The sequence below is a fragment of the Hippocampus zosterae genome, chromosome 11 (assembly GCF_025434085.1).
Source record: "Hippocampus zosterae strain Florida chromosome 11, ASM2543408v3, whole genome shotgun sequence".
Taxonomy (NCBI): domain Eukaryota; kingdom Metazoa; phylum Chordata; class Actinopteri; order Syngnathiformes; family Syngnathidae; genus Hippocampus; species Hippocampus zosterae.
Window position 1 is genome coordinate 39832 of NC_067461.1, and position 17953 is coordinate 57784.

The 17953-nt window shown below is 51.9% G+C and overlaps 1 protein-coding gene across 2 annotated transcripts in view; it reads right to left on the minus strand.

Annotated features, from left to right (window-relative positions):
* Nucleotides 1-433: 433 nt before the first annotated feature.
* LOC127610296 (GDNF family receptor alpha-1-like) overlaps nt 434-17953 on the minus strand; it is a 33233-nt gene continuing 15713 nt past the window's right edge. For both annotated transcript variants that reach the window (XM_052080260.1, XM_052080261.1), the window contains 7 exons: nt 7693-7871; nt 7444-7616; nt 6500-6609; nt 5066-5200; nt 4058-4233; nt 3069-3116; nt 434-2178 (listed from right to left, as the gene is read on the minus strand). In XM_052080260.1, coding sequence (XP_051936220.1) covers nt 2026-2178; nt 3069-3116; nt 4058-4233; nt 5066-5200; nt 6500-6609; nt 7444-7616; nt 7693-7871 — 974 coding nt within the window. In that variant the 3' untranslated portion in view covers nt 434-2025. The remainder of the gene's footprint in view (nt 2179-3068; nt 3117-4057; nt 4234-5065; nt 5201-6499; nt 6610-7443; nt 7617-7692; nt 7872-17953) is intronic.

The following is a 17953-nucleotide window of genomic DNA, read 5'->3' on the forward strand; positions in this document are numbered from 1 at the left end:
GAGGTACCGGGTTCGATTCCAGCTCCGGCCTCCCTGTGTGGAGTTTGCATGTTCTCCCCGGGCCCGCGTGGGTTTTCTCCGGGTGCTCCGGTTTCCTCCCACATTCCAAAAACATGCGTGGCAGGCTGATTGAACGCTCTAAATTGTCCCTAGGTGTGAGTGTGTGTGCGAATGGTTGTTCGTTTCTGTGTGCCCTGCGATTGGCTGGCAACCGATTCAGGGTGTCCCCCCGCCTACTGCCCGAAGACAGCTGGGATAGGCTCCAGCACCCCCCGCGACCCTAGTGAGGATCAAGCGGCTCGGAAGATGAATGAATGAATGAATTCTCAAGGACGTTGATTCTTCTTCAGTTTCACATTTTTGCTAAAGCTAAGTGCACAGCAACCCGGTCAAAGGTGACCAGTTTGGAGGCAAAAGTTGACAAGTCAGTCAGTTTGGGTGAGTGAACTTTTTCTTTAATTTGTATTTCTTCATTTGTACAACAAGATTTGACGTTTCACACAAGCCAAGACGATGGCGGGAAGCCGAAGAAGAAGTAGAAGAAGACTTGCCATCTTTTCTCTCGCTCGTCGAAAACATGGGCGACGCCATCTTGAAACACTCAACCACCGTGCGTCTGACCTTCTTTCTCGTTAGCATTCGTATTAGGACGTTATCGCCATTTTGAAAAACAAGTCGAGGCCTCCATTCATTTCAACGCGTCCGAAAAGAGCAAATGAAACAATCGAAATGTAGAAAAATAAGATTTTTTTTTTTGTCCTAAAAAAAAAGAAAGTAAACATCGTCATATTTAAGCAACATCGTAAACAAATTTGCGTATATTGAAGTACAACAGGAGCTACACGGATATTCTCTCTTTTGTTTTTGTTCACAAATGCGAATGGAATAGTGTCGATATCGCATACAGAGCGGGAGAAAATATACATGACACACCGTAGACTGTACGTACAAAACAAGAATCGTCCAAGTCAAAGAAGTAGACGAAAGAATATGAAATCAGAGTTTTGTGAGTCCCGCCAAAAAAAAACGAAACAAAAATCACTACGTTGACGTCGGCTGGTTAGCAAACGCGTTTCCTTTCCGAACCAGCTTTTCGAGCGTCTCTCGTTACGATGCTTTGGCTTTCTCATCATCAAGTTGTGCCGTACAGATGATAGCAAGATGCGAACGCTCGCGCGGCTAGCTGGCTTGGTTTTTCCACACCGACTTGTGAATCGTCGCGTCGGGGGGGGAAAAAAAAAACAAAACACATTGGCGCGATTCCAGTAGCGCGATCCTTGTTGCCGTTTTTACCATCACAACGGCGAGAAACTATCTTTGCTACAAAAAGATTCTCACTTTGTCCTTTGTCATAGCTTGTGTTAGCTTAGCTTAGCTTAGCGGCAGGTCCAGGAGTCATTGAAATGGCCAGCTGACCAGAAACATTCAGTGAGCGGATAATGTTGAAGATACAATGAGCAGAGATGTTCGATCTAAGGATTCTTTTTCGGTGTGGATGTTTCCTGCACTCCAGCAACGAAAATTTTGATTTGATGGCTGCCAGTTTGGTGGTGGGGACTACAAAATGATCCAACAAACATTTCTGTGAATGTTCCTAAAATGGCCACTTCAAAAGTTTGTATTTTTTTTTCCTTCAGTTTGGAGTTTTGGGGACTTTGGTGAACTTTCTGTGACGTGTTCCTTATTTGTGAAACTGACGTCACGTCTGCTGAACTGAATTATGAAACTGGAAAGCGTACCGAGCTAGCTTGTTAGCATCAATGATTACCGATCGTTTTTCGTATATTGCGTCAACACGTCAGAAGTGTTTATGTCTGGTCTTTCTTGACCAGAGCAAAGAAAAACCAACCGCTGCATCAAAAGTCAACCACAGCCGAAAGTGACAAAATGAACAACAACAAAAAGAGGGAGGGGGGGATCGGGGGGAAGAACTAACACAACCCAAAAGGGGATTCATACAGTGAGGAAGAAAAAGAAGAATTTCACGTTGTTTTGTGTGTGCAGTTCACCGTTTCAGCCTAGAGGCTACAAGTCGTCCGGTGAGGGCGGAAGATGGCGGCCGCAGTACCACAGCCACAGCAGCAGGGGCAGCAGAGATGTCGCCTCGGAAGGTCGGCGGCGGATGCACGAATTCCTCACGATGGCGTTGGACGTACTCGGACCGTCCATCTGCGGGTCCTGGCGGCAAACAACAAAATATTCAGCCACACCACTTACGGACGATATTTTGTCGCTTTTAGTCTTTGATTTTCTTAGATTCAAATTTTTTTGGGAGTTTGTCATTCACATTTTTCATTCTTGTCCTGTGGTTTTCTTCTTCTGGGTCACCGTTATCTTTTATGTTTGCGTGCACCAAAGGTCGACGTGCCACGTAAAGTGGCTTTTCTTCGCACACGTTAGCTTAGTCGTCTTCCCGCCGGCATGCAAAGTGAAGCGAGCGGGCGCTGCGGTAAACGTAGCCGACGACGGGAGCGCTACTCGATGCTTACGACGCTTCAATGAATTCATCCGCTTTGACGGCGCACTGCTGCATCAAAAGGTTGTTTTGATTAACGCTTAAATGCCACTGCAGAAAAGCTCGTGCACGCGCGCGCATGTGCCTGTGCGCGCGTGCGGTAGCGTCGGCTAATGAAGCTGCGAGCTAACGGGCAGGTCATCCGCGGCGAGGCGCTACGCAAATGTCACCGATGGTACACTGTGACATTTGCCGTGAATTTGGCGAGGCCTGGCTGCCTCGGCCGCCTGGAAGGATGGCCACGTAGAGGGCGGAGCCATCGCGGGGTCATGTGACACCTTGGCTTAATGAGCTCATTTGACTTCAAATGTCAAAGAGAAGCCGGCTGGGGTTGCGCTAGCTGGCAAAAAAAAAAAAAAAAAGCCACGGCTAATTTGGTGCTCCTTTTCATATCGAGTAATTTAATCAATAACGGCAAATGAAAGCTGTTTTTAGCGTTCGTGCAAGTGGAGGCGGCATCATGATGTCGTTGCAAAGCACCAGAGGAACCTATCGTCTTTTTTGGATTTGTAATGTGGTCAAGAAACAAGTTGAATGAATGAAGGCAACTCACCACGCAGAAGACGCTGTCAGCGCTGGAGTTGGACTTCAACTTCTGCGCCTGCTCAAGAAAAAAAGAAAAAAAATAGTCAGCAATTGCGACACTTCCTGTGTGGGCTCACACTTCCTGTTTATCATCGTGCTATAGCTCGCTAGCTTTTAATGTTGTTCATTTCTTGTTTCCATGGGTCTGATTTGTACTGTGATGTCCGGCACTTCACTTTTTCACTCTCAATCACAATATTCCCCTGAAATAAAAGTCTGCGGTGACGCGTGCGCGCGCTTGACCCTTCCACGCAAACGTCAAGTCGAAACACGGTGAACGTAAAGCACACCGAGCAAGCTTCACGTGGCTTATATTTCAAATTCAAAGAGGGAAACAAACAAAGAGGACACGTTTTCCCGCCCGGCGTCCGCACGCGTCGGCTCGCTACGATACCTGGATGAACCCAAAAGTCACATTAGCATGCGGCGCATTAGCATGTGGCGCATTAGCATACGGAGCGCGGCGCATAGCCCACGGGCGACGTCCGCGCGTGCGCCCGTCGACGTAAAGGCGGTCGGACGGCCTTTTGCCCTCATTTGTGTTGTGGTCGGGCTCTTTAAACTGCGCGATCAAAGACGACTTTTTTTTTTTCTGAGGAAGTAGAGGACGTCAAAACGAGGGGTAAAAGACAAACAAACACGGCAAATACAACAAAACCCGGAAAGGTAAAAGAAAAAAAACTGCTTTTCAATGACATCATCATCGTGTGAAATGGATGAAAGGCGGAAAAATGTGAGGTTCCGTTTTCAGGCCATATCGTTTTCGTTTAGCTGTAGCGCTATCGCGTGTCACGGCTAACGACAAGGACGTCGCTGACAGACTTCCTTAGCCCGCGGGCACGATTGCCGCTAGCCGCGGCTCCGTTTCATCAGCTGCGCCGGCTCAATTCCCGCTGGTGGGAACGCCGCTAGTCCAACAACGAGGACGGACGGACGGACGGGCGGGCGGACGGGCACCTGCAGACTCCCGCAGAAGTGGTATATTCCGGAGTCGCTGTCGATGTGGTTTTCCACGTTGTTGTTGCGGTTGCGTTGGCGCGGCGACGTCACGGTGGTGGTGGTGGTGGTGGCGGTGGTGACCTGGGGCCACACGCCCATGTCCGTGCCGTTCCCGAAGGCCTGGATGGCGTTGCCTGCCGATACACATATATATATTCATTCATTCATTCATTCATCTTCCAAGCCGCTTGATCCTCACTAGGGTCGCGGGGGGTGCTGGAGCCTATCCCAGCTGTCTTCGGGCAGTAGGCGGGGGACACCCTGAATCGGTTGCCAGCCAATCGCAGGGCACACAGAGACGAACAACCATTCGCACTCACACTCACACCTAGGGACAATTTAGAGTGTTCAATCAGCCTGCCACGCATGTTTTTGGAATGTGGGAGGAAACCGGAGCACCCGGAGAAAACCCCCGCAGGCCCGGGGAGAACATGCAAACTCCACACAGGGAGGCCGGAGCTGGAATCGAACCCGGTACCTCTGCACTGTGAAGCCGACGTGCTAACCACTGGACTACCGGGCCGCCCCACATATATATATGTATATATATATATATATTTTTATTGCTCTGTTTTTTTAAAGAAGTTGAAGTGGGGAAAGTAGTTGGGGTGACATCTAGTGTACAAATCTAAGACTAGTTCCTCTCTTCAGAAAGGGTGGTCCTCACTCCTTATCTGGAGTTGCCCGGACCTTACAAATACAGTCTTACAGGAATCTGTGTGTGTGTGTGTGTGTGTGTGTGTGTGTGTGTGTGTGTGTGGCCGCCGTTTCACTTTTGCTGTCTATTTATTCTCAATCTTCCTTCTATCTGCTCCACGCAAATGATTGTCTCCATTTAAGCCAATTTCAAACTCCCGTCTTATGTTGCCCGAGCCCCCCCCCCCCCCCCCCCCCCCCCCCCGCGGATAAAAACGGTCCCGATTCTCCAAAGCGCATTGTCAACACGCGTCGCTCGGGTTGACTCACGCAGGCAGCCGTTGTCGGCGAAGAAGGCCACCAGCTTGTCGCACTCTTCTCTGTCGTTGCCGCTGTTGCTGCAGTCGCAGTGCGGCGACACGCTGATCTTGGGAGAGCGAAGGTAGTTGGGGGTCATCACCGTGCCTGCGGACGCAGCAGACGATGGTTATTGCATCGGTTGGGGAGAAGAATCGAGAGAACAGATTCCCAAATTTAGCTCAAGGGACCACCGGACGGTGTTTTAATGGCAGCCCGTTTTATTGCCTGGCAAGGGGAGCGGAGGAATTTGGGGGCAAAAAACGGTAGCCGGCTTGCCGAGATAAAACCCGCAGGGTGAAGGATTTCGGGGCCATCCGATGATCCGCTCGTATTCGGCCGAAGTCTTCGGAACTCAGCGGAACCGTCGGCGCTTCACGGCGCAGACCGCCACTGACCCGAAGCGCCCGGCCGACGCAATCAAAGAACTTCTGAAGCTGCCAAAGAAGCGGAATGTGATGCGAGGGCCAAGTCAATCGCCTGACCTGCATCCCGATGAGCTGACAAAAGCGAAGGGGGGCGGGGGGCAAAAACCGGCCTCTGCTGACGTCGTCGAAACCTTCCGCACGTCAGGCTGCAGATGCGGGAAACACACAAACCTCTCCGACGCGTCTTACAAAGACGGACGTTGAACATGAAGGTTGATGAGAAAGGTTTGCTCGTGTCTGAGAAACTTTGAAGATTGAAGACTCCCCTCGCAAGTCTCGAGGCACTTGGACAACTCATATGTGTGCTTTGGTGATGAATAACAGCGGCGTTCGTGCAGTGATACTGTCAGGAGTGCGTGAGCAGGAAGTGGCGGGCGGCGGAGGAGTGAAGAGGCCACAGCGAGTAAATTGCTTCAGTCGGTGATTCTTCACCCCCCCCCCCCCGCGCCCCCCACCAGCCCCCCCGAAAGGAAGGCGGCTCCCTGGCACTGGCCTCGCTCCAGATCCTTGAGCCTTTTGTTTAGGGGACGGGGGTGCGGGGAGGGGGCGACACGAGGACATTGTGAGACTGTGCACTTGTTTGAGGGGCTAATGAGGACCATGTGCGCGGGTGTGTGGCGACAAGTTCACAAACATGAGAGGACTTTTCTCCGGCTTCCATTTAAAGGGGGTCATGCGGCGCTAATGTCATTTGCTCGTCGAATTCCTTCCAAGCTCGCCACGCCATTTCCTCGCTTATCCAAATCAATGCTCCTCATTGAAATGAACTGAAAAGGTATCAATCCGTTCCAGCGCAAACCGTTCATGCGGTTTGCGGCTAACATGCTAACGCTCAAGAACCGCGCGGGGCGTTTTCATTTTCAGTTACATCGCGACCCCCCACCGATGTTCACTTTGAGCATCGATTCGTTTGACCCATGTGAATATTTCAATGTTTCTATCGTTCGAAAAAGTAAGAACTGAGGAAGCGTCAACTCACCGATGAGGCCCGAGTAGGCCAGCAAACAGTCGGCGTAGTTTTCCTTCAGGCAGCCCGACCGCGAGCGCGCTTCCGACTGGCAGTTGGCGAAGAAGTCGGCCAGGCGTGACCTGAAACGCGGCCAAAAAGGATGAGCGGGCCATTTGGCTTGCTGGGTTCTTTGAATGCTATTGCTAGCAGCTACCGAGCAATCCTCAAAAACCAACACATTTTTTTTTCAGGAAAAATTACGTTATTATCCAAAATATCAACTACGAGCAATATTGCGGTCGTACGCCGCACAGCCGTCGTCAGCGGCGTTCCGTCCGATGGTCGCAGTCGGCCATCTTACAAACGGTTGACATATGGCGAGGGAGGCGGAGCCAAAACGGCGGACTTCAATTCATCTCTCCGCCACCTGACAACGGGGCGCTAACGCGACTTCGCAATTGGCTGCGGACTCTGTACGTGTGCGTGCGCGTGTGAGCTAATGCGGCCTCGGTCCAAATGGAACTCATTTATGACGCTTCAATTTAATTCTGGTGAGCCACAAGCTGCACGCTCTGGAGACTGCGCACACACACACACACACACACACACACACAGAGGAATGCAGGTGGTGATGTCATCCAACCAACACTGAATTAGTGCGGCGTCATCAGCGTTAGCGCGTTTCTGTCGGCTGCCAGAGGTCAGGGAGGTCACCAACAACAACGTGAGGCCACCCACATACAAAATCTCAAAAGTGGCCAAATTTGTCGTGTGTCATCCGTTCATCAATTCAATGACCAATTTTACGTTCGTCTGATTCTTTGTGCTTATTGGATGGCATATTGTTGCTGATTGGAACAGAATTCATTCTCAAGGGTACACGACCATTTTCCAGAATTGTTTTTGAGTTCAGTTTGAGGTCTGACAAGACTGAAGCTAACGCCAAAAGGAGCCAAAGCATTTTGCGGCGGCACCTGCAGATGTAGTTGGTCCTGCACGAGGCCTGCAGCTCCAGGCAGTTGGGCTTTTGTTTCTCCTCGTAGGAGCAGACGGGCACGATGGTCTGACGCCGGCGTTCCGAGCACGCCGTCTGGTCGCTGAGCGGGCACGAGCAGAACAGCATCCCGTAGCTGTGCTTGGGAGGAACCTGACGCGGCCAAACGGACCACCGCCATCAAACAGAGAAGTCGACGATTCTCCGTAAAAAAGTACCGACAGGTTACCTTGTCAAAGAACTGGCGGAGTGCCTTGTGGCACTTCCTCTTGTTGCAAACTTCGGCGGTGGAGACCCGGCTGGTGCACGGGCTGATGTAGGCCGAGCGGTACTTCTTGCACGTGTCGTTCAGGTTGCAGGCCTTGGCCGCGTTCAAGCAGTTGTTCTCCCGAGCCACCGCCGGCTCGCCTGCCGACCGATGGGGAGGAGACGGAAAAAAGTCAGGATGCGGTATAGGAATCCCACATCGGCGCCGTCGTGGGCCCACAAACTGTTAGCTTGGTTAGCTTAAAAAAGAAAATCAACAATCAATGTGTTTCATACATTGGGGGGTCGAAAGAGTTCCTGCTCTGAAGCCACACAAAGTCGAACCTGTGTTCCATCAAAGCTCAGGGGGAGGGGGCGGGGGGGGGTGGTCAGCAGAGGCCAAGACGCTCCCCGGCGTCCGTTAGCGTTAGTTCCAGCTAGCGCGTACGTCAGCCCGCGCTAATTCGCCACGATCGGCCTCTAACGACCGTTTGCGCGGTCGCGCCGCCGCGGTGCTGAAAATGGAGCAAAAAGATTCTTTTCCGTCTAATCGAGCGGCGCCAATTAAGCCGAGGGGGAGGGGGGGGGCGCGCGGCAAACATCTGCGAGCGGGCGGCCCCGTGAACTGAATTCCAAAGTGTGCTAATGAGACGCCGTACTTCAAACGGGCCAATGGAGACCAGAAGTAGTCCAAGCGGAGGGGGGGGTGCGCCCGAGGGGTGGGGGGGTATCGAGGTCGACGGCGGGGTGACGGTGTATTCATTAAAAACAGGTTGTCAGGCGGGAGAAAAGAGGTCAGCGAGGAAAACATGAAAGCAGTCGCAAGCCATTGTTGACATGCAGCGCTGGTGGACGACATGGCCGCCTCGGCGTTGAAATGGACTCGAATCTGACGACAATCTCCCGTAAACCTCGAAAAACTACCAAAAAGGGCTCCATTTCGCACCAAAAAAAAGTCAACTTTTCCGACGAGCTTTTCCGGTCAACCGCCTCCAAGTCCCGAAAAACAAGAAAACATCGAACGAGGGGCGAAGGCCACCTCCTCCTCCTCCTCGTCTTCATCCGTCCCTGCAGACCGGACCACCTCCGAAACGAGACGCAATTTGGCAGCGGGCGGCTCCCGGGAGAGAGCTCACTGTCTTTATGTGGGGCGCAGGGGGCGGGGGGTGGGGGTGGGGGAGGAAACCGCCGTCCCAATGCGGCTTGTTTGTCGAGAAACAATCAATAGTCCATCTGCACTTTTCCACCGCTGCAGCACTCCCCCCCCCCGGCCCCCCCTCCTCCCTGCAGAATGGGACCCCCCGCTAAGGGCGCGCCGGTCAAGTGAGGGGAAGGCTTTTGCCTCCGCTGATTTGTGATTTATCTTCCAAAAGAAGCCCCAAAAGACACATGCGCCACCAACTGGCTGACTCATGAATTTTCTTGGTTGGTTGTCATTTTTGTTGTTGTTGTTGTTGTTGTCGTGCGCCGCTTCCACGAACAACATGGCCGCCAACACAGAACACAGTCGGTGAATCGACAATTTGCAATCTGGTAATTATTCATTCATTCATCTTCCGAGCCGCTTGATCCTCACTAGGGTCGCGGGGGGTGCTGGAGCCTATCCCAGCCGTCTCCGGGCAGTAGGCGGGGGACACCCTGAATCGGTTGCCAGCCAATCGCAGGGCACACATAGACGAACAACCATCCACGCCCACACTCACACCTAGGGACAATTTAGAGTGTTCAATCAGCCTGCCACGCATATTTTTGGAATGTGGGAGGAAACCGGAGCACCCGGAGAAAACCCACGCAGGCCCGGGGAGAACATGCAAACTCCACACAGGGAGGCCGGAGCTGGAATCGAACCCGGTACCTCCGCACTGTGAAGCCGACGTGCTAACCACTGGACTACCGGGCCGCCCCGCAATCTGGTAATTATTTTTGAATAAAAAAAAAAACAACTCCAACGTCAACCGTTAGCAGAATTCCTTTCACACGCACTCACGCCTCATTTATCGCTAAGCGCTGCGCATCAAGCAAATGAAGTGCAACTAGCAACCAAAACCAGACGAGACGTTGAAAGGCGGAAAGTCTTTGACCCGTTTCCCGCACCCTCTAACACGATAACGTGACCAGCTGTCCGCTGTAGTAACCGGCTCACTACCAAAATACAAAGTCACTACAGAGCAGCAGGCCCGCAGGCAGAAAACTTGGAAAGGAGCTGCGACTCTGCGAGGAAGCCCGACGTGCTGACATCTCACCGAGTAATCGGAGCTGATGGACTGCGAGGCATCCGAGCCTGCGTGGCAGAATCGAGTTTACAAAGCATAAAACAGGAACAGTCACAGGACATTTCTTTCCTTGCGTTTTGTCAGGTGCGGCGTGCGGCACTTCGGCGGAAGCCGTAAAAAAAAACAAACAACTTGGCATCCATCGGGAGATATCGAGCAAATCCCAGAAGAAAGAAAACCGACATTTGTTTTGAATGATGCGGTCGTCATTCGCTTTTCATGTCATTGTTAGGGGGGGACATAAAATGATTCAAATTGGAATTGGATTTGTGTTTTTGGTTCGGGGGGGGGGGGTGACGTCAAGCGGACGCGCTAATGAAACCCGTTTTCATCTGGTGCTACGGGTACACGGCGGCGATGACAACGGCGCCCCCTTGGGTCGCGATGAACTGCAGGCAGATGGCAGCACGCACACACGCAGACAGAGGAGGGTCGGGGCAGGGGCCATCTGGATGCCTGGTCGGGGGAGCCAGGACCCCCCCACCCCCCAGTGGCTCACGTTTCCGATGCAGCCGCAAATTGATTAGCGCATCTCCTGTTTCCTCCGGTTCCGATGCGAACAAACCCCCCAGCCCCCAAAAATGAACCCCTCGATAATCCCCCCCCCCCCCTGTCCCTCCCCACTCGGCCACCCTAATTGCAATTAGCCTTGGACATTGCCGGCAGGAATGCTGACTTCCACCATAACGACATTGGGCTGAAAACTCTTCTTGCCTCCTGCAGTGACGCTTTCTGATTGCCCCCCCCCCCCCTCCCTGACCTCACTTGTGCTGTGCGTGTCATCGTTAACCTTGTGATCAGATGCTAAAACACTTACCAAGGCACAGGGGAAAAAACGAAATCCAAGACACAAAGTCCTGAAAAAACCATTAACTCCCCCCCGCCCCATAATAAAAAAAAAACATGCTAGTAGCACAAGGAGAAACCTGAAAGAACTCATGACATGATGACCAAGAGGTGCGCCCCTGAAGGAGAAGCCCTTTACTGCCACCTGGTGGTCACAAACAGAACAAATTTGGTCCGAAAGAGTGAGAAATTTGCTGATTGCTGGAAAATGCTCATCCTCCGTGCCGCCAGTAGAATATGGCCGAGTGTAACCCCGCCAAAGTACCGATTCTTCATGGTAGAACCCGCCAAAATAAGCCATGTCAATGTGACATTCCGCCCAAACTTTGGGTGAGAGCTGCCGAAACGTCTCTCACTTCCGACGTGTTGACATTCGCCGCCTAATCCTTATCGTCCGCTCAAAACCTGTGCTGATCTCCGGCTCAAATCTACAGCGATCTGTCAGTCAACGACAGCGGTTGACAAACTGGACCCTTCCGGGCCTTGACAAACCACACAAGGACATTTCTCCTCGCCGGCTGCTCTTCCTTCTTTCAAAATAGAAGAAGGAGCACAAAAAACATCTCCGGATGTTTTTCCCAATTACAAGCGTCCCAGTGCAATAAAGTGGCGGCGGCGGCGACAAATGGCACAAGTCCCATTTGCTGTAATTGATCCCTGCAGTCCACGCAAGTTTCCGGTTTTCTGCTGGCACCTCGCCACAATAAAAGACAAAAATCGCCGCGAGGATTCGCTGACGCTCTTCAAGCCTCGCTGGCCGCTTGACCATCAGAGACCCGTGTGGAGAAATAAACAGAGAGAGATTTCAAGCCTTCTCGGAAATCCAAATACGATTTGGAAACTTTGAAACTTCCTGCCTTGAAACTCCAAAATCAGAACCCTAATCCCGTCTTCAAGACTCCACTTTGAAACCCTACGCTTTGAAACGCGACTCTGAAACCCTTTTTTAAAAAAGGTTTACGTCAATTTTTCTTTAAATGACAAGCCTATCGATTGTTCATGAGTAAGCAAAAATCAGGTATGTTCCATTTTTTTTAAATCGGCACTAAGCCGCTACCAATAACCCAACAGAGCCTTCTGATCCACCCCCCCACCGGCGGCGGTCGCGGTCGAGAGAGTAAATCAAGACCACGGCGAGCCAGCTAGCCTGCCAGCTAAGCCGCAACATAAATTCTCACGCCGCCCCGGCTTGTAAACATGGCGTCCGCGGCCGCCTCGTCGCAGGGCTGCCTCGTGTTCGCCGAGGGACCGCGGGGGGGGGGGGGGGGGGGTCCCTGAGCGGACTACTCTACTTTTTTGCCACCAGGTTGTCAAGTGTGCCAGGGGTCATGTAGTAGAATGAGGAACACACGAGGACTTACATTCATTCATTCATTCATCTTCCGAGCCGCTTGATCCTCACTAGGGTCGCGGGGGGGGTGCTGGAGCCTATCCCAGCTGTCTCCGGGCAGTAGGCGGGGGACACCCTGAATCGGTTGCCAGCCAATCGCAGGGCACACAGAAACGAATAACCACTCACACTCACACCTAGGGACAATTTGGAGTGTTCAATCAGCCTGCTACGCATGTTTTTGAAATGTGGGAGGAACCCGGAGCACCCGGAGAAAACCCACGCAGGCCCGGGGAGAACATGCAAACTCCACACAGGGAGGCCGGAGCTGGAATCGAACCCGGTACCTCTGCATTGTGAAGCCCACGTGCTAACCACTGGACTACTGGGCCGCCCTACGAGGACTTACAAGCACAACTAAAGTAGCCCTCAAAAACACGTCTGGCCGCTGTCGGCCCGATGAGGTCATGCCGATGAGACGACTTAATGAGGACTTAACGAGCGTCCGGGCGACCCGTGGCCGCTTTGCTGATGGCTTCCCCTCGTTCGGAACAAAAGCGCCAGTGTGCCTCGCATGCCAGCTAATCGCATGAGGCCGCGCGGTGCCGTCCGCCAACCCCCGCGGATGATGCGCATTGAACCAGCGACGGCGCTTCGGAAAGAAAAAAAAACAAACAACAAAAACAACAAAAAAAAACAACAAGTAATCCACCCGTTGTCGATGCCGCATCAGCGACACAAATACAAAATATCCGGGAGCATTACGAGTGTTACGCTAGCCGCACTCGCGCTCTCTGACCTTTATGACGACGAGCTCTTCAAGGAAAATATCGGACGCTTTCCCTAGGGGGGGGCTAAAAAAAAAAACAAAAACAAAAAAAACAACAAAAGCGCCGCAGGGCCTGTTTTGAGCTCAAAGTGTGCAATTAACGCCACAAAAGCGTAAGAAAGAAGCGGCCGGGGAAAATGAGTGTGATAGATGCCCAGAAAACAACAAAGCAAAAACCGACGGCGTTCGCTAGACGTCAAGGCCCGAGTAGCTAAAATCATCTTTAACGAGGCACACGTATCAAATCCGATCCAACGACGACACCGTAAAAATAATCAATCGCCGAGTTCCAATTAGCGCGCTTTGATGGATCGACTGTCACGGCTGCATCGGAATACGTTTGCGATCGATAAATAAACAAAGACACAAAGTTCAGCGACCTCCACCTTTATCGTTCTTTTTACGTGCGTCGTTATTTTAATTTTGGATTGTCGACGGATCGGAACATTTCTTCCTTTGCGCGTCTTTATTCGAAAAAAAAAGCGAAGGTAAGGCACAAACATAAATTGATCGTGACTGGCTGGCCAGACAGAACACATGGAACGCATTAATGTCATTTGCCTTCGTTTTAATGGCGAATGATGTTTTGAGTTTCAAACATGGCCACGGGAACAAATTCCGATCTCAAGGTGCCAATACGTTTTTTTCCGTAGCGCCACCGCAACAATTTGGTGTTAACTTGGCTTATCTTGGAGCAGCATTTTTTTTCTTTCCCCCCGCTCGCCCCCGCCAGCGTCTTGACTTTTCAGACCCTCCCGGTGGTCCGTGCAACCTTGCCTGCCAATCACAGCAAACAGAAAGCACTCAAGCAAATGACGGCGTTCTCCTCGGTCAAGTTGAATGCGTCTCCACGGCCGCTCGACGGGCTCTCAGCGGCTTTTACTTTGCGCCCGCAAATCGGCGTGAGAGCTCGATTAACGAGGGGGGGGGGGGGGGGGATACGAGCGGCGAGCCCTGCGTACCGACGCACTTTGATGGACTTGCGTCAAATGGCCGCCAGACACCCGCACGCTCTTTGTTTTGATCTCGTTTGCTTCAATCAGACGACGCCTTTGACCACCAAAACGTTCACCTCGGGCAACTTTTCTTGGTTTGCGCGAAACGGCGCTGCGGCCCCCGCCAGCCGGTCCTCAAGACTCTTTTTGTCCAATCAGACAACACCGCGTCCAGTAAAAACGTCCACTTTTCAGACCGAGCTTCACAGGCTAAATGCTAAACAGTTGCGCCGTGACCGCTAGCTTGACCACCAAAACGTTCACCTCTGGCAACTTTTCTTGGTTTGCGCGAAACGGCGCTGCGGCCCCCGCCAGCCGGTCCTCAAGACTCTTTTTGTCCAATCAGACAACACCGTGGCCAGTAAAAACGTCCACTTTTCAGACCGAGCTTCACAGGCTAAATGCTAAACAGTTGCGCCGTGACCGCTAGCTTGACCACCAAAACGTTCACCTCGGCCAACTTTTCTTGGTTTGCGCGAAACGGCGCTGCGGCCCCCGCCAGCCGGTCCCCGCCAACTCATTTTGTCCAATCAGACAACACCGTGGCCAGTAAAAACGTCCACTTTTCAGACCGAGCTTCACAGGCTAAATGCTAAACAGTTGCGCCGTGACTGCTAGCTTGACCACCAAAACGTTCACCTCGGCCAACTTTTCTTGGTTTGCGCGAAACGGCGCTGCGGCCCCCCGCCAGCCGGTCCTCAAGACTCTTTTTGTCCAATCAGACAACACCGTGGCCAGTAAAAACGTCCACTTTTCAGACCGAGCTTCACAGGCTAAATGCTAAACAGTTGCGCCGTGACCGCTAGCTTGACCACCAAAACGTTCTCCTCGGGCAAATTTTCTTGGTTTGCGCGAAACGGCGCTGCGGCCCCCGCCAGCCGGTCCTCAAGACTCTTTTTGTCCAATCAGACAACACCGTGGCCAGTAAAAACGTCCACTTTTCAGACCGAGCTTCACAGGCTAAATGCTAAACAGTTGCGCCGTGACCGCTAGCTTGACCACCAAAACGTTCACCTCGGGCAACTTTTCTTGGTTTGCGCGAAACGGCGCTGCGGCCCCCGCCAGCCGGTCCCCGCCGACTCATTTTGTACAATCAGACAACACCGTGGCCAGTAAAAACGTCCACTTTTCAGACCGAGCTTCACAGGCTAAATGCTAAACAGTTGCGCCGTGACCGCTAGCTTGACCACCAAAACGTTCACCTCGGGCAACTTATCTTGGTTTGCGCGAAACGGCGCTGCGGCCCCCGCCAGCCGGTCCCCGCCGACTCATTTCGTTCAATCAGACAACACCGTGGCCAGTAAAAACGTCCACTTTTCAGACCGAGCTTCACAGGCTAGATGCTAAATAGTTGCGCCGTGACCGCTAGCGGACGGCTCACTCGACTGTCCATTAGAGGTCGCCGTGGTAACTATGAGCGCCTACGTGCCTTTCTCAGGCCGCTCCGCTCGCTCGAGCCATAACCGGGTTTCATCGCCGGACGATTGGTCGCAGCGGTTAGCTAAAGCTAGCGGCAGGTATGCTAAAACCGTGTTTGCGCGTCGCATACGTCGCTAGCGTTTGCTGAAGAACGCGACCGGCGGCCCCGTCTACCCCAAGCACCTGTTCTGAATTACAATTCCCTTCCAACGGGTTGCGGGAGGGAACTTACAACGTTGTGGAGTACCTGCATCGTATTAAAGTTTTTGGAAAGTCTGCCAGAAGCGCAACTCTCGCTACATTTTCTCCCATCAGAGTTATCGCCACGCGATATTTGCCGTGCGATCTCACGTCGGGCGCCGCCGCAGCAGCTCGTTGCGCTTATTGCTCAGCGCGTATTTTTCTTTTGTTTAAAGTCACGATGAGAGTCCATATTTCTCCGTCGGGTAAACACATCATCATCCCGTTGCCGTTCTCCATGCTAACGGCGCTTTTTTTCCCCAACTGGCACAAGGTAGCCTGGATGTCTTCAAGCGCGCCCGCCCGCCCGCCACGCACGCCAGCAACCAACAGAGCGCACGCCGTGTAAACATTCAACACATTCAACACCCGAGGGCTCCACGACCCCCCCCCCCCCCACCTTGTCAAAAGTGACGACAGATGTGCATCTCAATCTAATTGTTCCATTTCAGCGGCGGAGCGCGCCCATTAGAAGTGTCATGAATCCTGCGGGCTGACAGCGCTTCTGTGCCGCAGACACGCTCCAGATGTCCTGCCGGACCAGCCGAGATGTTCCCAGGTTGTAAAAGATGATGGTAAAGATAAACAACATGGTGGGGCGGGAAGATCACCCCCCCCCCCTCCACCCCGCCCCCCTTTCCAACTTGCGTCTCTCTTGAGCGATCACTAGGTGAGCGTTGGAGCCACATCGCTGAGCTTGAGGAACTCAGGAAATGAAACTTTTAGTGGGACTATTTTTCAGGATAGAGTGAAGTTACTCAATCAAGCAAAGCCCCCCCCCCCAAAAAAAAACAAAACACAGCTAGGTTGCAAAAAAGGCCCCTCACTCTCCAAAAAATAGACATTTTAAAAATATTGGATATATTAAATAAATATTGGATTGAAGTTTGAAAAAATATTTTCAAGGGGGGGGGGGGGCGTGTTCTTTGGTTACACCATTTAATGAAACGACACAAAGAGGCTGTATCCGCATTTGTGCTTGTTTTTGGGCTGACCGCCGCAAAAGTTGTCAACGCTCTCGCCTCTCGTCGACGCGAGGCGAGGATGTATTAAGTCGGTTACGCGAGACAAGGCGGGGCGGCGGAGAACAAAAAGAAATTCTCTCTGAAGCGCTGCCAGCCGGCCGGCGCGGCGCGATGCGCGGTGGCCGACTTCCATCCGCGCTCAACACCCAAGCGCCTTCATTAAAATGGCTTCCTTGGGACGGGAAAGCTTCACGTCTTCCTCTTGCGCTCGTCTCGGCCCGTGCGTTTCACACGGGGGCTTTTTGTCTTTTCATCTATCTGTCTATCGGTCTATGTATCCATTTAAAATAAAAAAAAATACAAATAAAAATAAAAATTTAGGGGCGGCCCGGTAGTCCAGTGGTTAGCACGTCGGCTTCACAGTGCAGAGGTACCGAGTTCGATTCCGGCTCCGGCCTCCCTGTGTGGAGTTTGCATGTTCTCCCCGGGCCTATGTGGGTTTTCTCCGGGTGCTCCGGTTTCCTCCCACATTCCAAAAAAAAACATGCATGACAGGCTGATTGGACGCTCTAAATTGTCCCTAGGTGTGAGTGCGAATGGTCGTTCGTCTCTGTGTGCCCTGCGATTGGCTGGCAACCGGTTCAGGGTGTCCCCCGCCTACTGCCCGAAGACGGCTGGGATAGGCTCCAGCACCCCCCGCGACCCTAGTGAGGATCAAGCAGTTCGGAAAATGGATGAATGAATGAATGAATTAAAATTTTAAAAAGTAATACAAAAAGTAAAACTAATTTTCTAAAAAGTAAAAACAAAACAAAAACTTTTTGGTCCAAAAAAACCCAGACAAACAAAAAAAAAGGCACATGAAAAGCAACTTAAGTGTAAATTAAACATCGAAACAAAAAGATATTTCACACATTGACCTCATCCGTCCACTTCAACTCTCACGTTTTACATTTCTTTTTTTATTTTTACTTTTTTTAACTTTTTTTTTTGGTAACAAAACAGAAAAATGACTGCAGGCTTGGAATGTTAAGCACTTATTGAGCGGATGATCTGACAGACGAGCTTTGTCCTTCAAAAGTGCACATTTGGGTCAAACACACACACACACACACAGAGGCACTAAAGAGCCCTGCAAACCCCCCCTCCCCCCCCGACTATGGCAAAAGTATCCATCTGGTGGATAGGACGCCATTCATCCCATTTTTCACATGTTTTGTTATTGACTCAACTGCAGATGGTTGGCGGCAGTCGACTTCAAAGTGCAACTTGGGTCCAAACCCAAAGAGTCCATTTGAGGAGAAACACAAAGTCGGGAATCCATTGTTGGAAAAGTTCCGTCAGCGA